This window comes from Rattus norvegicus, chromosome 16, assembly GCF_036323735.1.
Source record: "Rattus norvegicus strain BN/NHsdMcwi chromosome 16, GRCr8, whole genome shotgun sequence".
NCBI classification, from domain to species: Eukaryota; Metazoa; Chordata; class Mammalia; order Rodentia; family Muridae; genus Rattus; species Rattus norvegicus.
This window is the reverse complement of record NC_086034.1, coordinates 71,053,417-71,071,779: the sequence shown is the minus strand read 5'-3', so window position 1 is coordinate 71,071,779 and position 18,363 is coordinate 71,053,417. Positions and strand designations below refer to the sequence as shown.

The following is an 18,363-nucleotide window of genomic DNA, read 5'->3' as shown; positions in this document are numbered from 1 at the left end:
CTGCCTCAGAGGACTGTATTAGCTACTCTGCAGTTACTGCTACCAAGTGCCTAACCAGGAGCAATGTAATGGCTCATTTTGGCTCACACGTTAGGGAACACGGAAAGCATGGTATACAGTGCTAACATGTGGCTGTTCATCCTGTACTGCTGGTCAATCCATGTCCAATGCCAGGTCATAACACTGCTTCCTAGACCAAGGGCCCATCTCCTAAAAGCTTCCCATGACAGTATCACCAGCTAGATACCACGTGATCAGACACAATTTTATAGGCAATTTTTTTTTAAATGCAGACCACAGCAAAGACTGTCTCCACTTTAAAGGATATAGAAACAGCAATATGGATAATGATAATACAGGCCCCAAAGCTTTATGCTTCACTGGGTATAGACTCTAATATTTACCAGTAAGCAAGGGAACCTAGAGGATGCTCCAATGTCCTTTGTCAATAGCACCAAAATCACTGTGCTATCAACTGGCTGTTACACATCAATGTTCAAGTAGTCATTCCTTTGGCTATACTTGGTGTCTAAAGTATGCCCCTGTCATTGTCCTTCTGTGACAAAATACCCTTCCTCAAATACCCTAGGACAAGTTTCTAAAGTATGTGGGTCTGTGACAAATGGAGTTTTGTTATATCCTACTCTAAAGACGCATTCGATTTCTAATCAGAGACAGAGAAGCCCAGGAGACAGAAGGCAGTCATTTACAGGATGATCAAGAAAGAAGGTCAGCCTAGAATCCTACATACAGCAAAAGCTGTAGGCATGGGAGGCAGACAGTCTTCAAATGTCAAATCTCATCCTGATCTATAACAAATTGCCTTGGACTGGGAAATTTATCAACAAAAGTAATTGAATTCTTTTCCATCTGGAGATTGGTAAGTCAAAAACAGGATTTTCAGTATGTTTGATCTATATTAAGTGCCAGGATATATGAGAACTGCTTTCTTGCTCTAACATGCAATTTTGTTGTGATTTCTTACACGGTCCTGGGAAAGGCTAATCTCTCTTTCAATTCTCTGTTTTTCATATATATATGTATATATGAAAAATGATATACATACTATATATGTATGTATAATGTAAAAATTCTTCCACTCCCTCCCCCGTCTAAGAGGGTTATAGTTAGCATTAGTATTAGTGTTAGGGTTAAGATTTAACATCCCTCCTGCTTTAGCTTTCTCCTTTCTCAGGGCATCAAGCCTCCACAGGATCAACCACATACCCTACCACTGAGGCCAGACAAAACCGTCTTCTGCTACACATGTAGTGAGGACCAGATCATGTAAGCTCATCGTTTTTGCCTTAGTCCCTATTTGTGGTAGTTGATACTGTTGTTCCTCCTATAGTTTTGAAATCCCCTTCAGCTCCTTCAGTCCTTCCCCTAACTCTTCCATAGAGGTCCCCTAGCTCAGTCCAATCCATAGAGGTCCCCTAGCTCAGTCCAATGTTTGCTGTGTCTGCATCTGTGTCAGGTGATTGTATATCCCCTCAGAGGGCAGCCAAATCAGACCCATGTCTGTAAACAAACATGGCATCTGCAATAGTGTCAGGGTTTGGTGTCGGGCCATTTTCTATAGGGGACACATTCTGTCATGATGCTGAACCCCCTTGGTTGGCACCACAAAGGCCCCAAATAGAACTGAAGACTCAACATAGATTTGGAAGGACACATTTTCCAACATCAAGTGCCACATACTAGTGCTGGTTACTATTAGATGTGCGGTGCCTGAGGAAAGTCATTACAGTCCCACTGACAGACATCAAGCAGGATCTCAAAGACAAAGTAGAAAGGCCTTATATAAGTTCTCAGGATACACCAGTTACTAAAGTTGTCATACTTAGATGAGGAAGCTCCAGTAGCAGGGTATGATATTTGCCTGAAGATAATTGATATGAATGTTTTAAGGGCTAATAGACACTTTAGGCAGACACACAGCAGGTGAATTCTGAGAGAGATAGTATCTTGTCTGAGAGTGAATGGGGTCCTTTCTATAAGCACTAGGAAATATGATCTGGCCTTGTCTCCTGGGAAGTTAGTTTGGCATATTTCTTGAATAATTAGGAGGACAGAGAACACTGTTTTCTGACTTGGTTTGCTTTGTTTTCTGAAACCAACCATTGGGCAAGGGACCCAGGGCTATTTGAGTTAGGTCCTAAATGCTTGTAAATTGCATCACAAATACTGTCCTGCTACAAGGGGGCAAGGAGATGAACATGGATCTGGAAATCACCCTAAGAAGTAAGTCCTACACAGATATTGACTCTCACGTGTTGACACATAGGTGGCAGAATGGGCCTGCAGTAAAAGAAATTGATTAGGAATATGCAGAAGTAAGAAGGAGATCGAATATTTTATCGTAAACCAAAACAATATACCTTCTTCTCAAAACCTCATGGTACGTTCTCCATAACTGACCATATAATCAGTCACAAAACAAACCTCAACAGATACAAGAAGATGGAAATAATCCTCTGCATCCTATCAGATCACCACAGACTAAGACTGGTCTTCACTGACAATAAAAGTCACAGATAGCCCACATACACATGAAAATTGAACAATGCTCTACTCAATGATAATTTTATCCAATAAGAAATAAAGAAAGATATTAAAGACTTCTTAGAATTTGATGAACATGAAAGCACAATATACCCAATCTTATGGACCACAAAGAAAACCGTGCTTAAAGGAAAACTCATAGCCCTGCATGCTTCCAAAAAGAAACAGTAGACAGTATGCACTAGCAGCTTCACAGCATACCTAAAAGCTCTGGAAGAAAAAGAAGCAAATACACCCAAGAGGAGTGGAAGGCAGGAAATAATCAAACTTAGGGCTGAAATGAACCAAATAGAACCAAAAAGAACTATACAAAGAATCAACAAAATTGAAGACTGGTTCTTAGAGAAAATCAACCAGATTGATAAACCCTTAGCTAGACTAACGAGAGGGCACAGAGAGAGTATCCAAATCAACAAAACCAGAATGAAAAGTAGACATAACAACAGAATGTGAGGAAATTCAAAATATCATCAGATCCTACTACAAAAGCCTATGTTCAACAAAATTGGAAAATCTGGATGAAATGCACAATTTTCTAGACTCATACTATGCAACAACGTTAAATCAGGGTCAGATAAACCATCTAAACAATCCCATAACTCCTAAAGAAATAGAAGCAGTTATTAAAAGTCTCCCAGTGAAAATAAGCCGAGGACCAGATAGGTTTAGTGGAGAATTCTCTCAGACCTTCATAGAAGACCTAATATCAATAGTGTCCAAACTATTTCACAAAATTGAAACAGAAGGAATACAAGCTAATTCCTTCTACGAAGCCACAATCACTCTTATCCCTAAACCACACAAGGATCCAACAAAGAAAGAGAACTTCAGACCAATTTCCCTTATGAATATCAATGCCAAAAAACTTAATAAAATTCTCACCAACTGAATCCAAGAACAAATACATCAAAATGATCAACCATCATGACCAAGTAGACTTCATCCCAGGGATACATGGATGGTACAATATATGGAAATCCATTAACTTAATCTACAATATAAAGAAACTCAACAAAACAAACTACAGGATCATCTCATTAGATGCTGAGAAACCATTTGACAAAATTCAACACACCTTCATGTTAAAAGTCTTGGAAAGATCAGTAGTTCAAGGCCCATACTTAAACACAGTAAAAGCAATATACAGCAAACTAGTAGCCAATATCAAATTAAATGGAGAGAAACTTGAAGCAATCTCACTAAAATCTGGGACTAGACGATGCTGCCCACTCTCTTCCTACCTATTCAATATAGTACTCAAACTCATAGCTAGAGCAATCAGACAACAAAAGGAGTTCAAAGGGATACAAATTGGAAAGGAAGAAATCAAAATATCAGTATTTGTAGATAATATGATAGTATACTTAAGTGACCCCAAAAATTCCACCAGAGAACTATAAACAACTTCAGCACAATGGCTCAATATAAAATTAACTCAAACAAACCACTAGCCTTCCTCTACTCAAAGGATAACAGGCTGAGAAAGAAATTAGGGAAATGATAACCTTCACAATTGTCACAAATTATATAAAATACCTCAGTTTTGCTCTAACCAAGCAAATGAAAATTTTGTATGATAAGAACTTCAAATCTCTGAAGAAAGAAATCGAAGATATCAGAAGATGGAGAGATCTCCTATCCTCATGGATTGGCAGGATTAATATTGCAAAAATGGCCATTTTGCCAAAAGGAATCTGCAGATTCAATGTAATCCCCATTCAAAATTCCAGTGCAAATATTCATATTAGTAAGAGAAAAATTTGCATTTGGAATAACAAAAATCCTAGGATAGCAAAATCTATCCTTAACAATGAACTTCTAGGGGAATCACCATCCCTTACCTCAAGCTGTATTACAGAGCCATAGTGATAAAAACTGTATGGTATTGGTACAGAGACAGGCAGGTAGATCAGTGGAATAGAACTGAAGACCCAGAAATGAACCCACACACCTATGATTTCTTGATCTTTGACAAAGGAGCTAAACCATCCAGTGGAAAAAAGATAGCATTTTCAACAAATGATTCTGGTTCAACTGGAAGTCAGCATGTAGAAGAATGACAATTGACCCATTCTTATTGCCCTGTACAATTCTCAAGTCCTCATGGATCAAGGACCTCCACATAAAACCAGATACACTCAAACTAACAGAAGAAACATGGGCAAGAGCCTTGATAACATGGGCAATGGGGAAAATTTTCTGAACAGAACACCAATGGCTTATGCTCTAAGATCAACAATAGACAAAAGGAACCTCATAAAATTGCAAAGATCCTTTAAGGTAAAGGACATTATCAATAGTACAGAATAGCAACCAACAGATTGGGAAAATATCTTTATCAATCCTACATATGAGAGTTCTAATGTTCTAATATCCAATATATATATGAAGAACTCAAGAAGTTAGAGTCCAGAGAATCAAGTAACCCTATTAAGACATCTAGTACATACCTAAACAAAGAATTCTCAGCTGAAGAATATCTAATGACTGAGAAATACCTAAAGAAATGTTCTTTACCATTAGTCCTCAGGGAAATGCAACTCAAAACAACCCTGAGATTTCACCTCACACCAGTGAGAATGGCTAAGATCAAAAACTCAGGTGACAACAGATGCTGGCAAGGATGTGGAGAAAGAGGAACACTCCTCCACTTTGGTGGGATTGCAGACTGGTACAACCACTCTTGAAATCAGTCTGGAGGTTCCTCAGAAAATTGGACATAGTACTACCTGAGGAACCAGCTATATCAGTTCTGGGCATATACCCAAAAGATGCCCCAACATATAACAAAGACACATGCTCCACTATGTTCATAGCAGCCTTATTTATAATAGCCATAAGCTGGAAAGAGCACAGATGCCCTTCAACAGAGGAATGCATTCAGAAAATGTGGTTCATCTACACAATGGAATATTACTCAGCTATCAAAAACAATGACTTTATGAATTTCATAGGCAAATGGATGGAACTAGAAAATATCATCCTGAGTGAGGTAATGTAATCACAAAAAAACCCACACATGGTATGCACTCAATGACAAGTGGATATTAGCTCCAATGTTCAGATTACCAAAGATACCATCCACAGAGCACATGAAGCTCAAGAAGAAGGTCGACCAAAGTGTGGATGCTTCAGTCCTTCTTAAAAGGGGGAACAGAAAAAGTCATAGGAGATATGGAGACAAAGTTTGGAGCAGAGACTGAAGGAATGGCCATTCAGAGCCTGTCCCACCTGGGCATCTAGCCCATATACAAACAGCCACCAAACCCAGACAATATTGCTGATGCCAAGAAGTGCATGCTGTCAGCAGCCTGATATAGCTGTCTCCTGAGAGGCTCTGCCAGAGCATGATAAGTATGGAGGAGAATGTTCGCAGCCAGTCATTCAACTGAGAATGGGGTCCCTATTGGAGGAGTTGGAGAATGGATTTAAAGAGCTGAAGGGTTTGAAACCCTGTAAGAACAACAATACCAACCAACCAGAGCTCTCGGGGACTAAACCAGCACCCAAAGAGAACTCATGGACAGACCCATGGCTCCAGCTGTATATGGAGAAGAGGATGGCCTTGTTGGGAACCAATGGGAGGAGAAGCCCTTGGTCCTGCCAAGGCTGGACCCCCAGTGTAGGGGAATGTCAAGGCAGGAAGGCAGGAATGGGTGGGCCATTGGGTGGGGGACAGCCTCACAGAAGAAGGGGCAGGGGGAAAACATAAGGGGTTTATGGATGGGAAACTGGGAGAGGGGATAACATTTGTAATGAAAATAATAAAATATCTAATTAAAAAAGAATATGATAAAAAAAGAATGAGGACACCATGAGTTTTGCAAATGAATGGAACTAGAAAATATCCTGAGTGAGGTAACTCAGACACAAAAGGACATACATGGTATGTTCTCACCAATAAGTGACTATTAGCCAAATAATTACAGAATACCCAGGACACAACCCCCAGTACTCAAGAAGTGCAACAAGTCGAAGGATTGAACTGAGGATGCCTTAGTCCAATTTGGGAGGGAGAAGAAAATAGTCATAGGGGGCATAGGGAGGGAGGGATCTGGGTGGGAGAGAGGACATGGAGATGAAGGGGAACCTAATCAGGTATTGGATGAGCAGGACTGAAACCCTTTGGGTCAGCTTAAAGAACGTAAACAGGCAACCTCGGGAGATAGGAGATGGTATATCCTAGAATATACCAGAGACCTGGGAGGTGAGATATTCTCAGGACTCAAAGGGAAGAACCTTGGATGAAGTGCTCTACAGTGGGGAGGGGAACTTGTAAAGTCTACCTCCAGTAGAGAGACAGGGCATCAAGTGGAGGGATGGGGGTGCCATCCTACAGTCAAAGGGTCTGATCTAGAATTGTTCCTGTCTGAAGGAACTGCAGGGACAAAAATGGAGAACAGCATGAGAGAAAGTAGGTCCAGTGACAGGCCCAAATTGGGATCCAGCTCAAGGTAGGGCCCTGACACTGTTACTGATGCTGTGGTTTGCTCACAAACTGCAGTCTAGTATGGCTGCCCTCTGAGAAGTCCAAAGAAGCTCAAAGAGTCAAATGCAGATACTAGCACCCAACCAACATTAGAACTGATGGAAGCCAGGGACCTCTGTGGTTGAATTAGGGAAAAGCTGGAAGAAGCTGAGGAGGAGGGTGGCCCCATGGGGAGACTAGCAATCTCAACTGACCAGGAACTCTCCCAGGAACTGACCAGGAAGACCTCTCAGACACTGAGCCACCAACCAGGCAGCATACACCAGCTGATACAAGGGCCCTGACACATATACAGCAGGGGACTGCCGGGTCTGGCCACAGTGGGAGAAGATGCACTTAACCCTTAAGAGACTTGAGGCCTAAGGAAGAGGGAGGTCTGCTGGGGTGGGGACATTCTCTTGGAGATGTGGGGAGTGGGAGGAAGTATGGGAGGGGGCAGACCTGGAGAGGTAAAAAGGATGAAAGAATAAACATGAATTTTTTTAAAAAATATTATTTACATTTTGGCTAATGCAAAACTTTGTGATCTAATTTTTTAATGCCTTGCCACATTACTTTGTCTTTGATCTAAGAACTGACCATGTTTTTTGGATGTACCTAGATTGATATAAAAACAGATTGGGCAGGTTCCTGGCATTTACATTTTTCTTTTTTTTTTGTATTTATATTTCTTTTTTTTATTTGATATTTTCTTTATTTACTTTTCAGATGTTTCCCAGTTTCCCTGTGGAAACTCTCTATCCCGTTCCCCCTCCCAGTTCTTCTATGAGGGGCTTCCCCCACCCACCCACTTGCTCCCACCTTCCCACCCTGGCATTCCCCTACCCTGGGGCATCAAGACTTCACAAAGCCAAGGGCCTCTCCTCCCATTGATGACTGACAAGGCCATCCTCTGCCACACACGCAGCTGGAGGCATGGTTCGCTCCATGTGTACTCTGGTTGGTGGTTTAGTCCCTGGGAGCTCTGGGGTGTCTGGTTGGTTGATATAGTTCTTCCTATGGGGTTTGCAAACCTCTTCAGCTTCTTCAGACCTTTCTCTAACTCCTCCATTGGGGACCTCATGCTCAGTCCAATAGTTGGTTGACTGTGAGCATCCACATCTGTATTTGTCAGGCTCTGGCAAAGCTTCTCAGGAGAGAGCTATAGCAGCCTCCTGTCAGCATGCACTTCTTGGCATTCACAATAATGTCTGGGTTTAGTGACTGTATGTGGGGTGGATTCCCAGATGTGGTAGCCTCTGGATGGACTTTCCTTTAGTCTCTGTTCCACACATTGTTTCAGTATTTCCTTCTGGGAGTATTTTGTTCCCCCTTCTAAGGACTGAAAGCATCTAAACTTTGATCTTCCTTCTTCTTGAGTTTCATGTGATGTGTGAGTTTTATCATGGATATTCTGAGCTTTTTGACCAATATGCACTTATCAGTGAGTGCATACCATGTGTGTTCTTTTGTGACTGTACTACCTCACTCAGGATGATATTTTCCAGTTCCATCCATTTGCCTGTGAATTTCATGAAGTCATTGTTTTTGATAGCTGAGTAGTACTCCATTGTGTAGATGTACCACATTTTCTGAATCCATTCCTCTGTTGAAGGACATCTGGGTTCTTTTCAGCTTCTGGCTATTATAAATTAGGCTGCTGTGAACATAGTGGAGCATGTGTTCTTGTTATACATTGGAATCTCTTCAGGGTATATCCTCGGGAGTGGTATAAATGTTATTCCCCCTGTTTTAGCTTCTAGGAAATATAAGCCACATGCACCCACTGGGGCTTTATCTTTCCTGCATTAGATTTGCTGGTGGACAATGGTTCATGTTGGCATTTTTCAAAAATCTGAACTAAAATCAGACCTATACACATTTTCTAATGTTGATACTTTGGTAGTCCCAGAAGATGAAGCAGACTGAATTAGGTCAGAACCCTGATTGGCACACCAGGTTTGACCTTTGCTGGTTACACAAGCTGGACAAATGTTTACACTGTCTCAACGTGGTCCAGGACGAATAGCACTTATGGCCTCAGTGTCCTGCTATGACTATGCCAGGGTATCCATTTCTCCTTCATCAGAGACTTATATTAACAACAATAGCTATCTGGATGTGTATTTGCCACATACAGATAACCTGATAACCCAGTGACTGTTGGGGGATCAGGGTTCACACTAGAGCATGAGGGGAGAAACTCAGAAAGCTCAGTCAGAGCACAGACCTTCCATCTAGTGGTCTAAGAAACTGTGGAATCATTTAGTACCCACTTATTGTTCTGAAAATCTTGGCTGCCTATAGCAATGAGCTGCCTTCCTCTCCTTTTCTAGAGACTAAAGGTAATGCCCACGTCTGTGTATAATGTTCTAGACAAGAATCGAAGCCCTTGGCAGACATTAGCTTTGTACCACAGCTATGTGAAGCCTGAGAGCTATCTATGCTTTTCAAAGAAGAAGGAAAGGCATGGTGTGTCAGAGTCAAATGTCAAAGATAATTTATGACTAAGGAAGGAGAAGGGAGAAAAGTGATTCAAGTGTGTTTTCCAGTTTAAAAAGGTATAATATTAAATTCATATCAAGTAATTATATACATGTATATATCCTTTTCTTACGTGTCTGGACTACCACTTAAATCACTACTAATAATCATCACAATCTGGAAGCAAATATTAAACTATTAATAGACTATAAACTAGAATGATGAGGTTTAAAACACACACACACACACACACACACACACACACACACACATATATATTCATATTCTGTATTTAATCCAGGGCTTCTCACATGCTAAGGAAGGGTCTACCACTAAGTTAGATCCTATTGAGATTTTTTTAATTAGCCTGCAGAATTTCTTCAAATTATTCTTTCTTTAATACAAAGACTAAAAGTTTTATTTCACATACATATTGGTCAATGGTAGAGCATAAATGACAGTGGTCCCATGATGATTATGTTGCCATGGTTACATGTGGTATAAAAGCATAACTCACCAGTCTTTGATGAAGCTGTAATGAGTCGATTGTTCTGCCCATCGCATGAGAGCACAGGACACCATTATGCTGCTATGAACACTTGATAGGAAGTGGCCCACAAGTTGCTGTACTGTACACTGCATCGCCATTGTCGAGTGTGCTCCACTAAATATTCCTGCTGTTTTCCTGGAATTCACATTTATCCCTGTCTAGCCAGATGCCTGGCACAATAATTAGCACACAGTAGGATCTTGGAGTGGGCTTGTTAAGACAGTCTGGTATTTAGTGTCACAGTGTTTGTTCACATAACACTCCAGGCAAAAGTTCCTAATCTTTGCATAAGTAAAGCAAAGGGTGTGGGAAAAAGAAGGCTTCATTGTCTATTTCTCAGTATGAACATGATGTGTAGAATATCAGCAGTCGTGATATTAAGTCCTTGGTTCCTAGCTGCCTGCTATGTTCAGCCACTTGCCACTAACTGCTTACTTCCACCTCCACTGGGGCAGTGGCGGCTTCAGAAGAGTCCTGGAAGCACACCTTCTCCTGACTCCCCAGTTACCTTGGAGAGTTGCAATGCTTTGGTCTCTCCTGATGGGACAGAGTCCTTCAGATTACTGTGAATGGTGCCCAGGATGTGCTCCTTCACAGTAAGATGACCTGGGAGACAAAGACATATCTTGACATGCATTGTACTAGAGTTAATGAAATACAGTGGTTATAACCAGATTTTCCCCAAAGATCTCTGGAGGTCCTGCTAGGCACATGGTCAGTGACCCATCCCCTGTACTGACCTTATAGTGCCCAAACCAAGTAAAACCTTTTCCACTATTGCTTGATTTCAAATTGTTTTGTCTGAAAATATCTTTGTGTGCTATCTGTAAACTAACTGTGCCACCATATTTGTTTAATTTCCCTTATGAGTAATTTAATTCAAATGTACAAAAGAAAAATGTCACCTCAAGAAACCAATTTGAGATGTACTAAAATGAAGTCATTCCACAAACTACTAGTGTTTGTGTCATACATAGACACTTCATGGGAATGATAGGAAACATATGAATCAAAACTTTATTCTGGAAGAAACAGGAACACAGGTTTAACTAACTTAGCAAAATGAAGGTTATTGATCTCTGTGGAGGGATAGGGTAGATTCGCTCTTGTCCTGACGCCTCCAGAGATCGCTGGCTTTGCTTTCTTGGGATGCTTGTAGAGTTTCCTCAAGTGTTTGCAAGATAGCTTCTGATGGCCACAGAACACATTCTGCCAACACTGGAACAAGAAGCCACCCTACTCAGCTCTAAGGTCCAAGTCTTGGGAGGAAGAAAATCCTATGGTACACAAAGTACTACCAAGACATTTTTTGGTCCAAACTCTAGTGTCATTAGCAAAGAGATTTTTTTACTGGTCCTCTTTTCATTTAAAACTTTGATATTTTCAGTCTTTATAATCTTTGCATTCCTATAGTTCTCATCTTAAATTGTATTCTTATCTACAAATGAGTAAGAATTTGAAAACGTCCCTCCATGGTGCCCAGTCACCTTTTTCTGCTCATGCAGTTTAAGAGCCCCGCCCATGTGACGGTACAATTCACTTTCAGAGTGGGTCTTCTCTCCTTTATTAAATAGTCCAGGAACTATCTTCATAGGCAAACTTAGCAGTGTGTTTCCATGGTGACTCAAAGTTTCATCAAGATGGTAAGAGGTTAACCATCACACTTTGGGCTGAAAAATACCCCAGATTCTTGCACATTGGGATTCTAAATGCTTTAGTAGGAGCATGCTGGGTGCTAGACAGCATGGGCATGTAATTTAAGAGTATAAAACAACTTTTTCTGCATCCAAATTTTGTGAAGCAAATTTATGGCCCCACCCCATGCACCCACACATATTCCTATTTTAAAGATCGACTTTTAACTCTGCATCACCCTTCTTTATATAGCAGAGAGAGTAAATTCAAGCAGAAATCTTGAAAGCATGTGGAAACAATTTGCTCTAAAATGAACAGTTTGCGTTTTGTTTTTTGTTTTTTGTTTTTTTGCCCTTCATAAGGTTTGGAATTACATTGTGTGTGTGTGTGTGTGTGTGTGTGTGTGTGTGTGTGTGTGTGTGTGTGTGTCTGCCCTCTTTCACTTGGCATAATTATTTTAAGATTCTCCAACAGTCTGCATGTGTCAGAACTCCATTTTTCACATTTTTCCATTCCTGAGTCGTTTTGCCCTGTATGGATATGCCACAATTTATTTGTGCATTTGTTGGTGAACATTTAAAGTTATTAAAGTTTCATGAATAGAGCAAACAGCTCTGTTCTTGCACTTTCCAAAACATATACATTTAGGGTTTGTGTTATTTCAGTTGGAAAAAATATTTGGCTTTTCAAAAGTCAAGAGGAAAGAACATGAAGAAAAGGATGAAGAAATGAAGGTGGAAACATATAGATTTTAAAATGAAATATATGGGTTCTTAGAGCCAGAAAACAGTGGGCTTGAAGAGAGGCTTTGTGTCTTGTCATATTTGGATAAATGAACACACCTTTTCACACATCAGGATTTATAAAGTTTCTTTTTTTTTTTTTTAACAAGGATGCCACCATACAGTGTTGGTGAGATTGCTAAATTCTATGAGATGACCATGGGAAGTACACAGAAACTGCTTAATAATCGGCAGCTCTCACACCTCCCCACGACAGGGCATAGCAGGCTGGAGGAACTCTCAAATTCCCCAGAAACATTTTCCTGTGGGACATTCTTGGCAACTAACTCTTCTGTTCTCCAGATTCAAATTTCCGCCCCACCTACCCTCTCCACACTGGACCTGCGAACACTGAACAACGCTCTGCTGCCATCCTCTGGCATGTTTAGACTCACGGTGGCTGACTGCCGTTTAAGACAGCCTCACATCAGAGCTTTCAGGAATGGACATGAGAAACTCTAATATAGTGAACACTGAGGAACAGGGTGTAAAAAGAGAAAAGGTTTTGCTCTGTGAGAAGTGAAAGTTGTTGAGTTTGATATCTCATTGGAGCTAAGGTCACGTGTTGAACACCTTTGTAATTTATTTCCTGGATTCTATAAAATACACCTTAGAAATAATTGAAGTTTGGCATATTTACAAATACATCACTAAAATTTATTATTATATAAAAATCTTTTCATATAGTTACTAGTGTTTCTTTCTACTTTGAAATATGCATTTATAGTATAGCTGAATTTCAGTCATTTAAAAAGAGAATGAATGTGAGTGTCCATTTCACTTATCACTTATACTTTGCAAAATAATTGCTTTGTGTGTGTGTGTGTGTGTGTGTGTGTGTGTGTGTGTGGTGTATAGTGTGAGTTTGTGTATGTGTATGTGTGTTGTATGTGTATGATGTATGTTTTGTGTAATGTGTGTTTTGTATGTATATGATTGTGTGGTATGTGGTGTGCGTTTGTGTGTGCTGTGTGTGTATGATGTGTATAGTATGAGTTTGTGTCCTTGTGTGCTGTGTGTGCTTGATGTGGGTAGTGTGAGTTTGAGTGTATATGTCTGGTGTGTGGTATGTCTGTGTGTGTGTGTGTGTGTGTGTGTGTGTGTGTGTGTGTGTGTGTGTGTATGATACAGGTGGATGTGCTATATATGTGATACTCAATGGCAGAGTGACTTGAGAAAGTCCATTTCCTTTAAGAAAAGAAGTCTTGTAACTATTATAAAGTATGAAGTGATGGAAAGCACACAAGGGTGAAGTGGAAATGAGTGACATTCAAACATTCTGACATCTTGAGTTTGTGTCCCAGCTGTACAGAGCACTGAACTGAGCTAAAATGCCACATTGTGTCAATATTTCACGGATCTACAGGAGCATGCTAGAAGGGAATATGGATAGAGGTATCATCTTTTTAGGCTACAAGACATTTCTTCAATTTTTAATTATTTTTAGATGAAAGGATCAATCATAATGTAAGTCTGTAAGTCACAGCACAAGGAGCAATGAAATTCAGTGGTGGGAAGTACAACGGACCATAAAACAACAGATTTTCTAGAGCGAAAAATATATCCTATAATTATTAACATAAGAACACATTTAAAATCCATTAGGCTTATAAGTAGTAGATTGAACACATTTTTAAAAAAGGATCAGTGTTGGGGTTGGGGATTTAGCTCAGTGGTAGAGCGCTTGCCTAGCAAGCACAAGGCCCTGGGTTCGGTCCCCAGCTCCGAAAAAAAGAAAAAAGAAAAAGAAGAAAAAAAAAAAGGATCAGTGATCTGGTGTACAGGTCAGAACAAACCACAGTAAATGTTCTCAACGTCAAAGGAGCAAATTTTAAAAGGGACAGCAAGGAACACAGCTAGAACATTAACCCACGGGGAGCAGACACACAGTGTGAGTTCCAGAAGAACAAAACTGCGATATCACTGATACCGGAAGAATCTAAATATGAAATATGCTTAACTTGAATAGTAACAAAGAAAATTGCATTAAAAGCATAGTAACATCACTGCCTTATAAGAAACATGTTCTTGTGTCTAGTTAAAATTAAAGTCCAACCAAAATCAAAGCCTTCTACTTTGGAATTACTTACCAGTATTAGCAAAAAGGCAAGATAACATCGACTCCCCTAAATGCCGGTGAAGTGCAGATTGTTAGAACCATGCCACTGCAGAAAGGCGTTTGAATGTTGTTACAATTTGACTCTTCATACTGGGTTTCTTAGTTTCTTTTTCTATTGGTGTGACAAACTATTCTGACAAGAGCTGGGGAGATGGCTCTGCAGTTAAGGGCACTTGGTTCTCTTACAGAGAACCTGGACTCAGTTCCCACCCAGAACCCACATGACAGTTCACAACCATCTGTAACTCCAGTTCTAGGGAGAACCAATGCCCTCTTCTGGTCTCCACATACATCAAGCACACATGTGGCACAAATTTGTACACACAGGCAAACACGTACACACACACACACACACACACACACATACACAAACACACACACACACACACACACCACATGAAAAAAATAAAATTTAAAAGCTATTTATAACAGAAGAGTTTATTCTGGTTCCCAGCTCAGGGTATAGTCCATTATATTGCAGAGGGGAAAGAGGAGGCAGAAGCAGGCAGCAGCTGTTTATATGCTGTCTGCAGTCTAGAGCAGGCCATGAATGCTTGCTGCAAGGCATCGCCTTTTCCTGCACATTTTAGTAGACAGGAAATGGCACCACTCCCAGTAGACAAGTCTTCACACCTCGGTTTGCATAAATGAGGAACTCCGCCTTAGGTGTGCCTCTTAGGTAATCTAGATTGTGTCAAGTTGATAACTAGCTCTAGAAACCAGGCCACAATACATATACAAATATGTGTATAACACCATTTCTTCTTAATAGTCAAAGTAAGGTGGTGCATGCCACCAGCAGTAGTGTGTTAATATTGAGGTGTTTTCAGATAATGGGACACTGTAGTTCTGAGCAATGAAAGGGATTGGAAGATGCAGAGTCCCAAAGCATGTTTTGCTTGTGTGGTAGCGGTTTCGTTTTGTGATATGAATAGCTGTTCTGTGTGGCCAAAGATAACTCAGGTGGGAGACTTTTAGGTGGATGAGCAATTGGTAGCTCTCTGGGCCTTCTCTCCAGTTTGATGCGTCACGTGATGGCTCAAGACTTGAAGAGAAAGTTGAAGCTATCATTCCATTTCTTGGGTTTGCCTGAAAGTTTCATGTCTTCTGCAATCCACATAACTAATGTAGTTACAAGAAGGCTCAGACTTAAAAGGAGAAAGAGAATCTATTTTAAAATGGAATAATAACATGAGTTTATAGGAAGAAGGAAATGTTAACAGCTTTATTTAAGGAAAATTTATAGCAATTATGGATCATGATAGCTGCTTTGAAAGAATGAAAATAGATTAATGAGATAGATTACAACTATGAGACATCAACATAAGAAGGTTAGGGAAGTTCTCTCTGAGCATTAAGGGATGAGAACATATTGGTCACATTAAAAGTAGAATTTCAGGGTGAAATATTATAAACAAAAAGTGGCCTTTATGGAACCCTAAGAGAGTCAAGATTTGACTTTGAACAGGGGTTTGAAAGTGATGATGAACCAGTAGACATAGAGCTTGGATTCTGTTACAGGGTAATTGATGCTACCGATGAATGTAGGCTTCAGGGAGACAGAATATCAAAGACAGTGGCCATCTTTCTGTTTTCTGCCATTGCTTTGCCTAGAACCCATTACCTAAGATGGGAAATTCTGCTTAATTTCTTTATTCGCTTTGTGAGATGGCAAGTGAGACACAAAAATTTCCTTCTGAAATGTTGTGTAAGAGGAAATCAGAAACAGCAGAGTGGAGATCTGAAGCAGACAATATGTTGTGTGACTGGAGGCACAGAGAATGTCTAGTGGATGCTAACATAGGAGCCATCACGATATAAATGCAACCTACCAAATTCTCAGTGAATACCTCTGCCATTAATCCCTATTTGAAATGCTTTTCTTTATCTTGACATGTGAAACAATAAACTCACATCACACCACCATAATGCAAGGACAGATAAAGTGTGTTACTCTGTGTTTGGTGATTTTATCACGGTCTTAACAAGGTTTGCATAATTAGCTTATCACAAATTCAATTTCTTTCTCTTTTACATTTTTCATGTGTTCATATATATGGTATACATGCTTGTACATATACATGTGTGTGGTTACATGCATGCTTAGCTATGTGTTTACATATGTAGGTGTATATGCATGGACAGGGTCCAGGTTGACATCAGGAATAATCATTGATAACTCTTCCACCTTGATCACTGAGGCCTGGTTTCTCATTCAGTCCGGGGCTCACCAATATGGCTGGTATTACAAGCTGGCTTGCCCTGGGTTCCTTCTTTCTCTGACTTCTGGGGCAAATATTATAGGCCAACTACCATATCCATAGATATTCATGTAGATTTCTGGAGATCAGGACTTCGACCCTGCATGGGAATCACTTTAACCACAGAGCAATCTCCAGATTTATCACTAATTCTTAGTCTTTTAAAATATAATTTCCCTCCCTTCTTCCCCCTCTCTCTCTCTTCCTCCTTTCCTTTCTCCCTCTCTCTCCCTTCCTCCCTTCCTTCGCTATAAGGATTCAATAATATACATAAGCATTACAACATATAGAAACAGATTGATGACTTTTGTATTATTGATTAGTTAATAATATAAAAGGGTAAGTCGAAATTAATAGTGAAACGGAGATGTCCTAGTGGAAATGTACAGTAATCTCAGCTGTAAAATGCATACGAGCGAAGGCACTGTGCTCAGTACTACGTAAGATCAATGTAATTTCTGAACTGTCTACCTTGTTTAGTAAATGATGTTTGGACAACAGACTAATCGTTGGAGACAAATAACAATGTTTGCTCTTTACATAGCAAACACGGTCAATCTTAGGAGAGTTGAATCTTAAAAATTACCATATGAAAACAAAAGAAAAACCACTTGATAAATTGTAATTTAATGCCCAAACAGAGAGATCTAAGGAAGTAAGAAAAGGAAGAGACCAAAAGGAATGAGTTCATAGAGGAGAGGACAAATGGATACAAGCCTTCTGCACAGGCTGTCCTTCAGTTGGGGGAGTGTTTGCTGGGAATGCACAGGGCTCTGGGTTTTTATGTTGTTCATGTGGTTCCTAGCACCTCATAAAATAAGCATGGTCACACACATTTGTACACTTGGCAAGGAGAGACAAAAAGATAACAGATTCAAGGTCATTCTCAGGTGCACTGTGACTTCAAGGCCACCCCAGATTGCACGAGACCCTGTCTCAAAACAAAACAAAAGCAACTGATCCAGCCTTTTATTTTGAAATGAAAACACCAACAAAATTTCAAGGTAAAAACCTCGACAAGCATAACTCTACAACGAATGACACAAACTCCATCAAAATTCCTTTTGTGCTTTAACGTAGATAATGCAAAAGTTGAACCTCCTAAGAGATGGTTAAAAAAGGAAAAAGGATTTCAAAACGAAGACAATAAAATGAACACAAAATCTTCCGAGCTAAGAGTTAAAGTCATAAGAAGTAAATTGATGGACTTAATCCTTACTTTAAAAAGTCATTTTAAACTAAATATCCATTCTCTAGTATTTCCTTAGCTACTAACATGAACTCATCTGGCAAACCATGGAGAAGCCAAGCATCACCAATGACTACCTTTCTGAGTCAGTTTAGCCTCATCTTTGCCAGTCTGAGCAGTAGCAGCTGAAGCAGTGATTCTAGAGTGTACAAAGCTATGCTGATGAAAGGAGCCAAGTAACTTAAGGGTCAAATAACTTAGTCACTTAAATAATGTAAGACACGTGCAAAAAAACTGGAATGATAGATTC

At 40.0% G+C, this 18,363-nt stretch overlaps 1 protein-coding gene across 15 annotated transcripts in view; it reads right to left on the bottom strand.

Annotated features, from left to right (window-relative positions):
* Nucleotides 1-18,363, bottom strand: part of LOC120093063 (sperm motility kinase-like) — a 126,964-nt gene that overhangs the window by 16,763 nt on the left and 91,838 nt on the right. For 6 of the 15 annotated variants that reach the window (XM_063275879.1, XM_063275876.1, XM_039095142.2 and 3 more), the window contains one exon: nucleotides 10,035-10,673. The exons of 6 other annotated variants lie outside the window; for them this stretch is intronic. In XM_063275879.1, the coding sequence (XP_063131949.1) occupies nucleotides 10,035-10,165 (131 nt within the window). In that variant the 5' untranslated portion in view covers nucleotides 10,166-10,673. Of the gene's footprint in view, nucleotides 1-10,034; nucleotides 10,674-18,363 lie in introns of those variants that run through there. 3 more of the 15 variants (XM_063275872.1, XM_063275873.1, XM_063275881.1) reach the window with 2 other exon arrangements.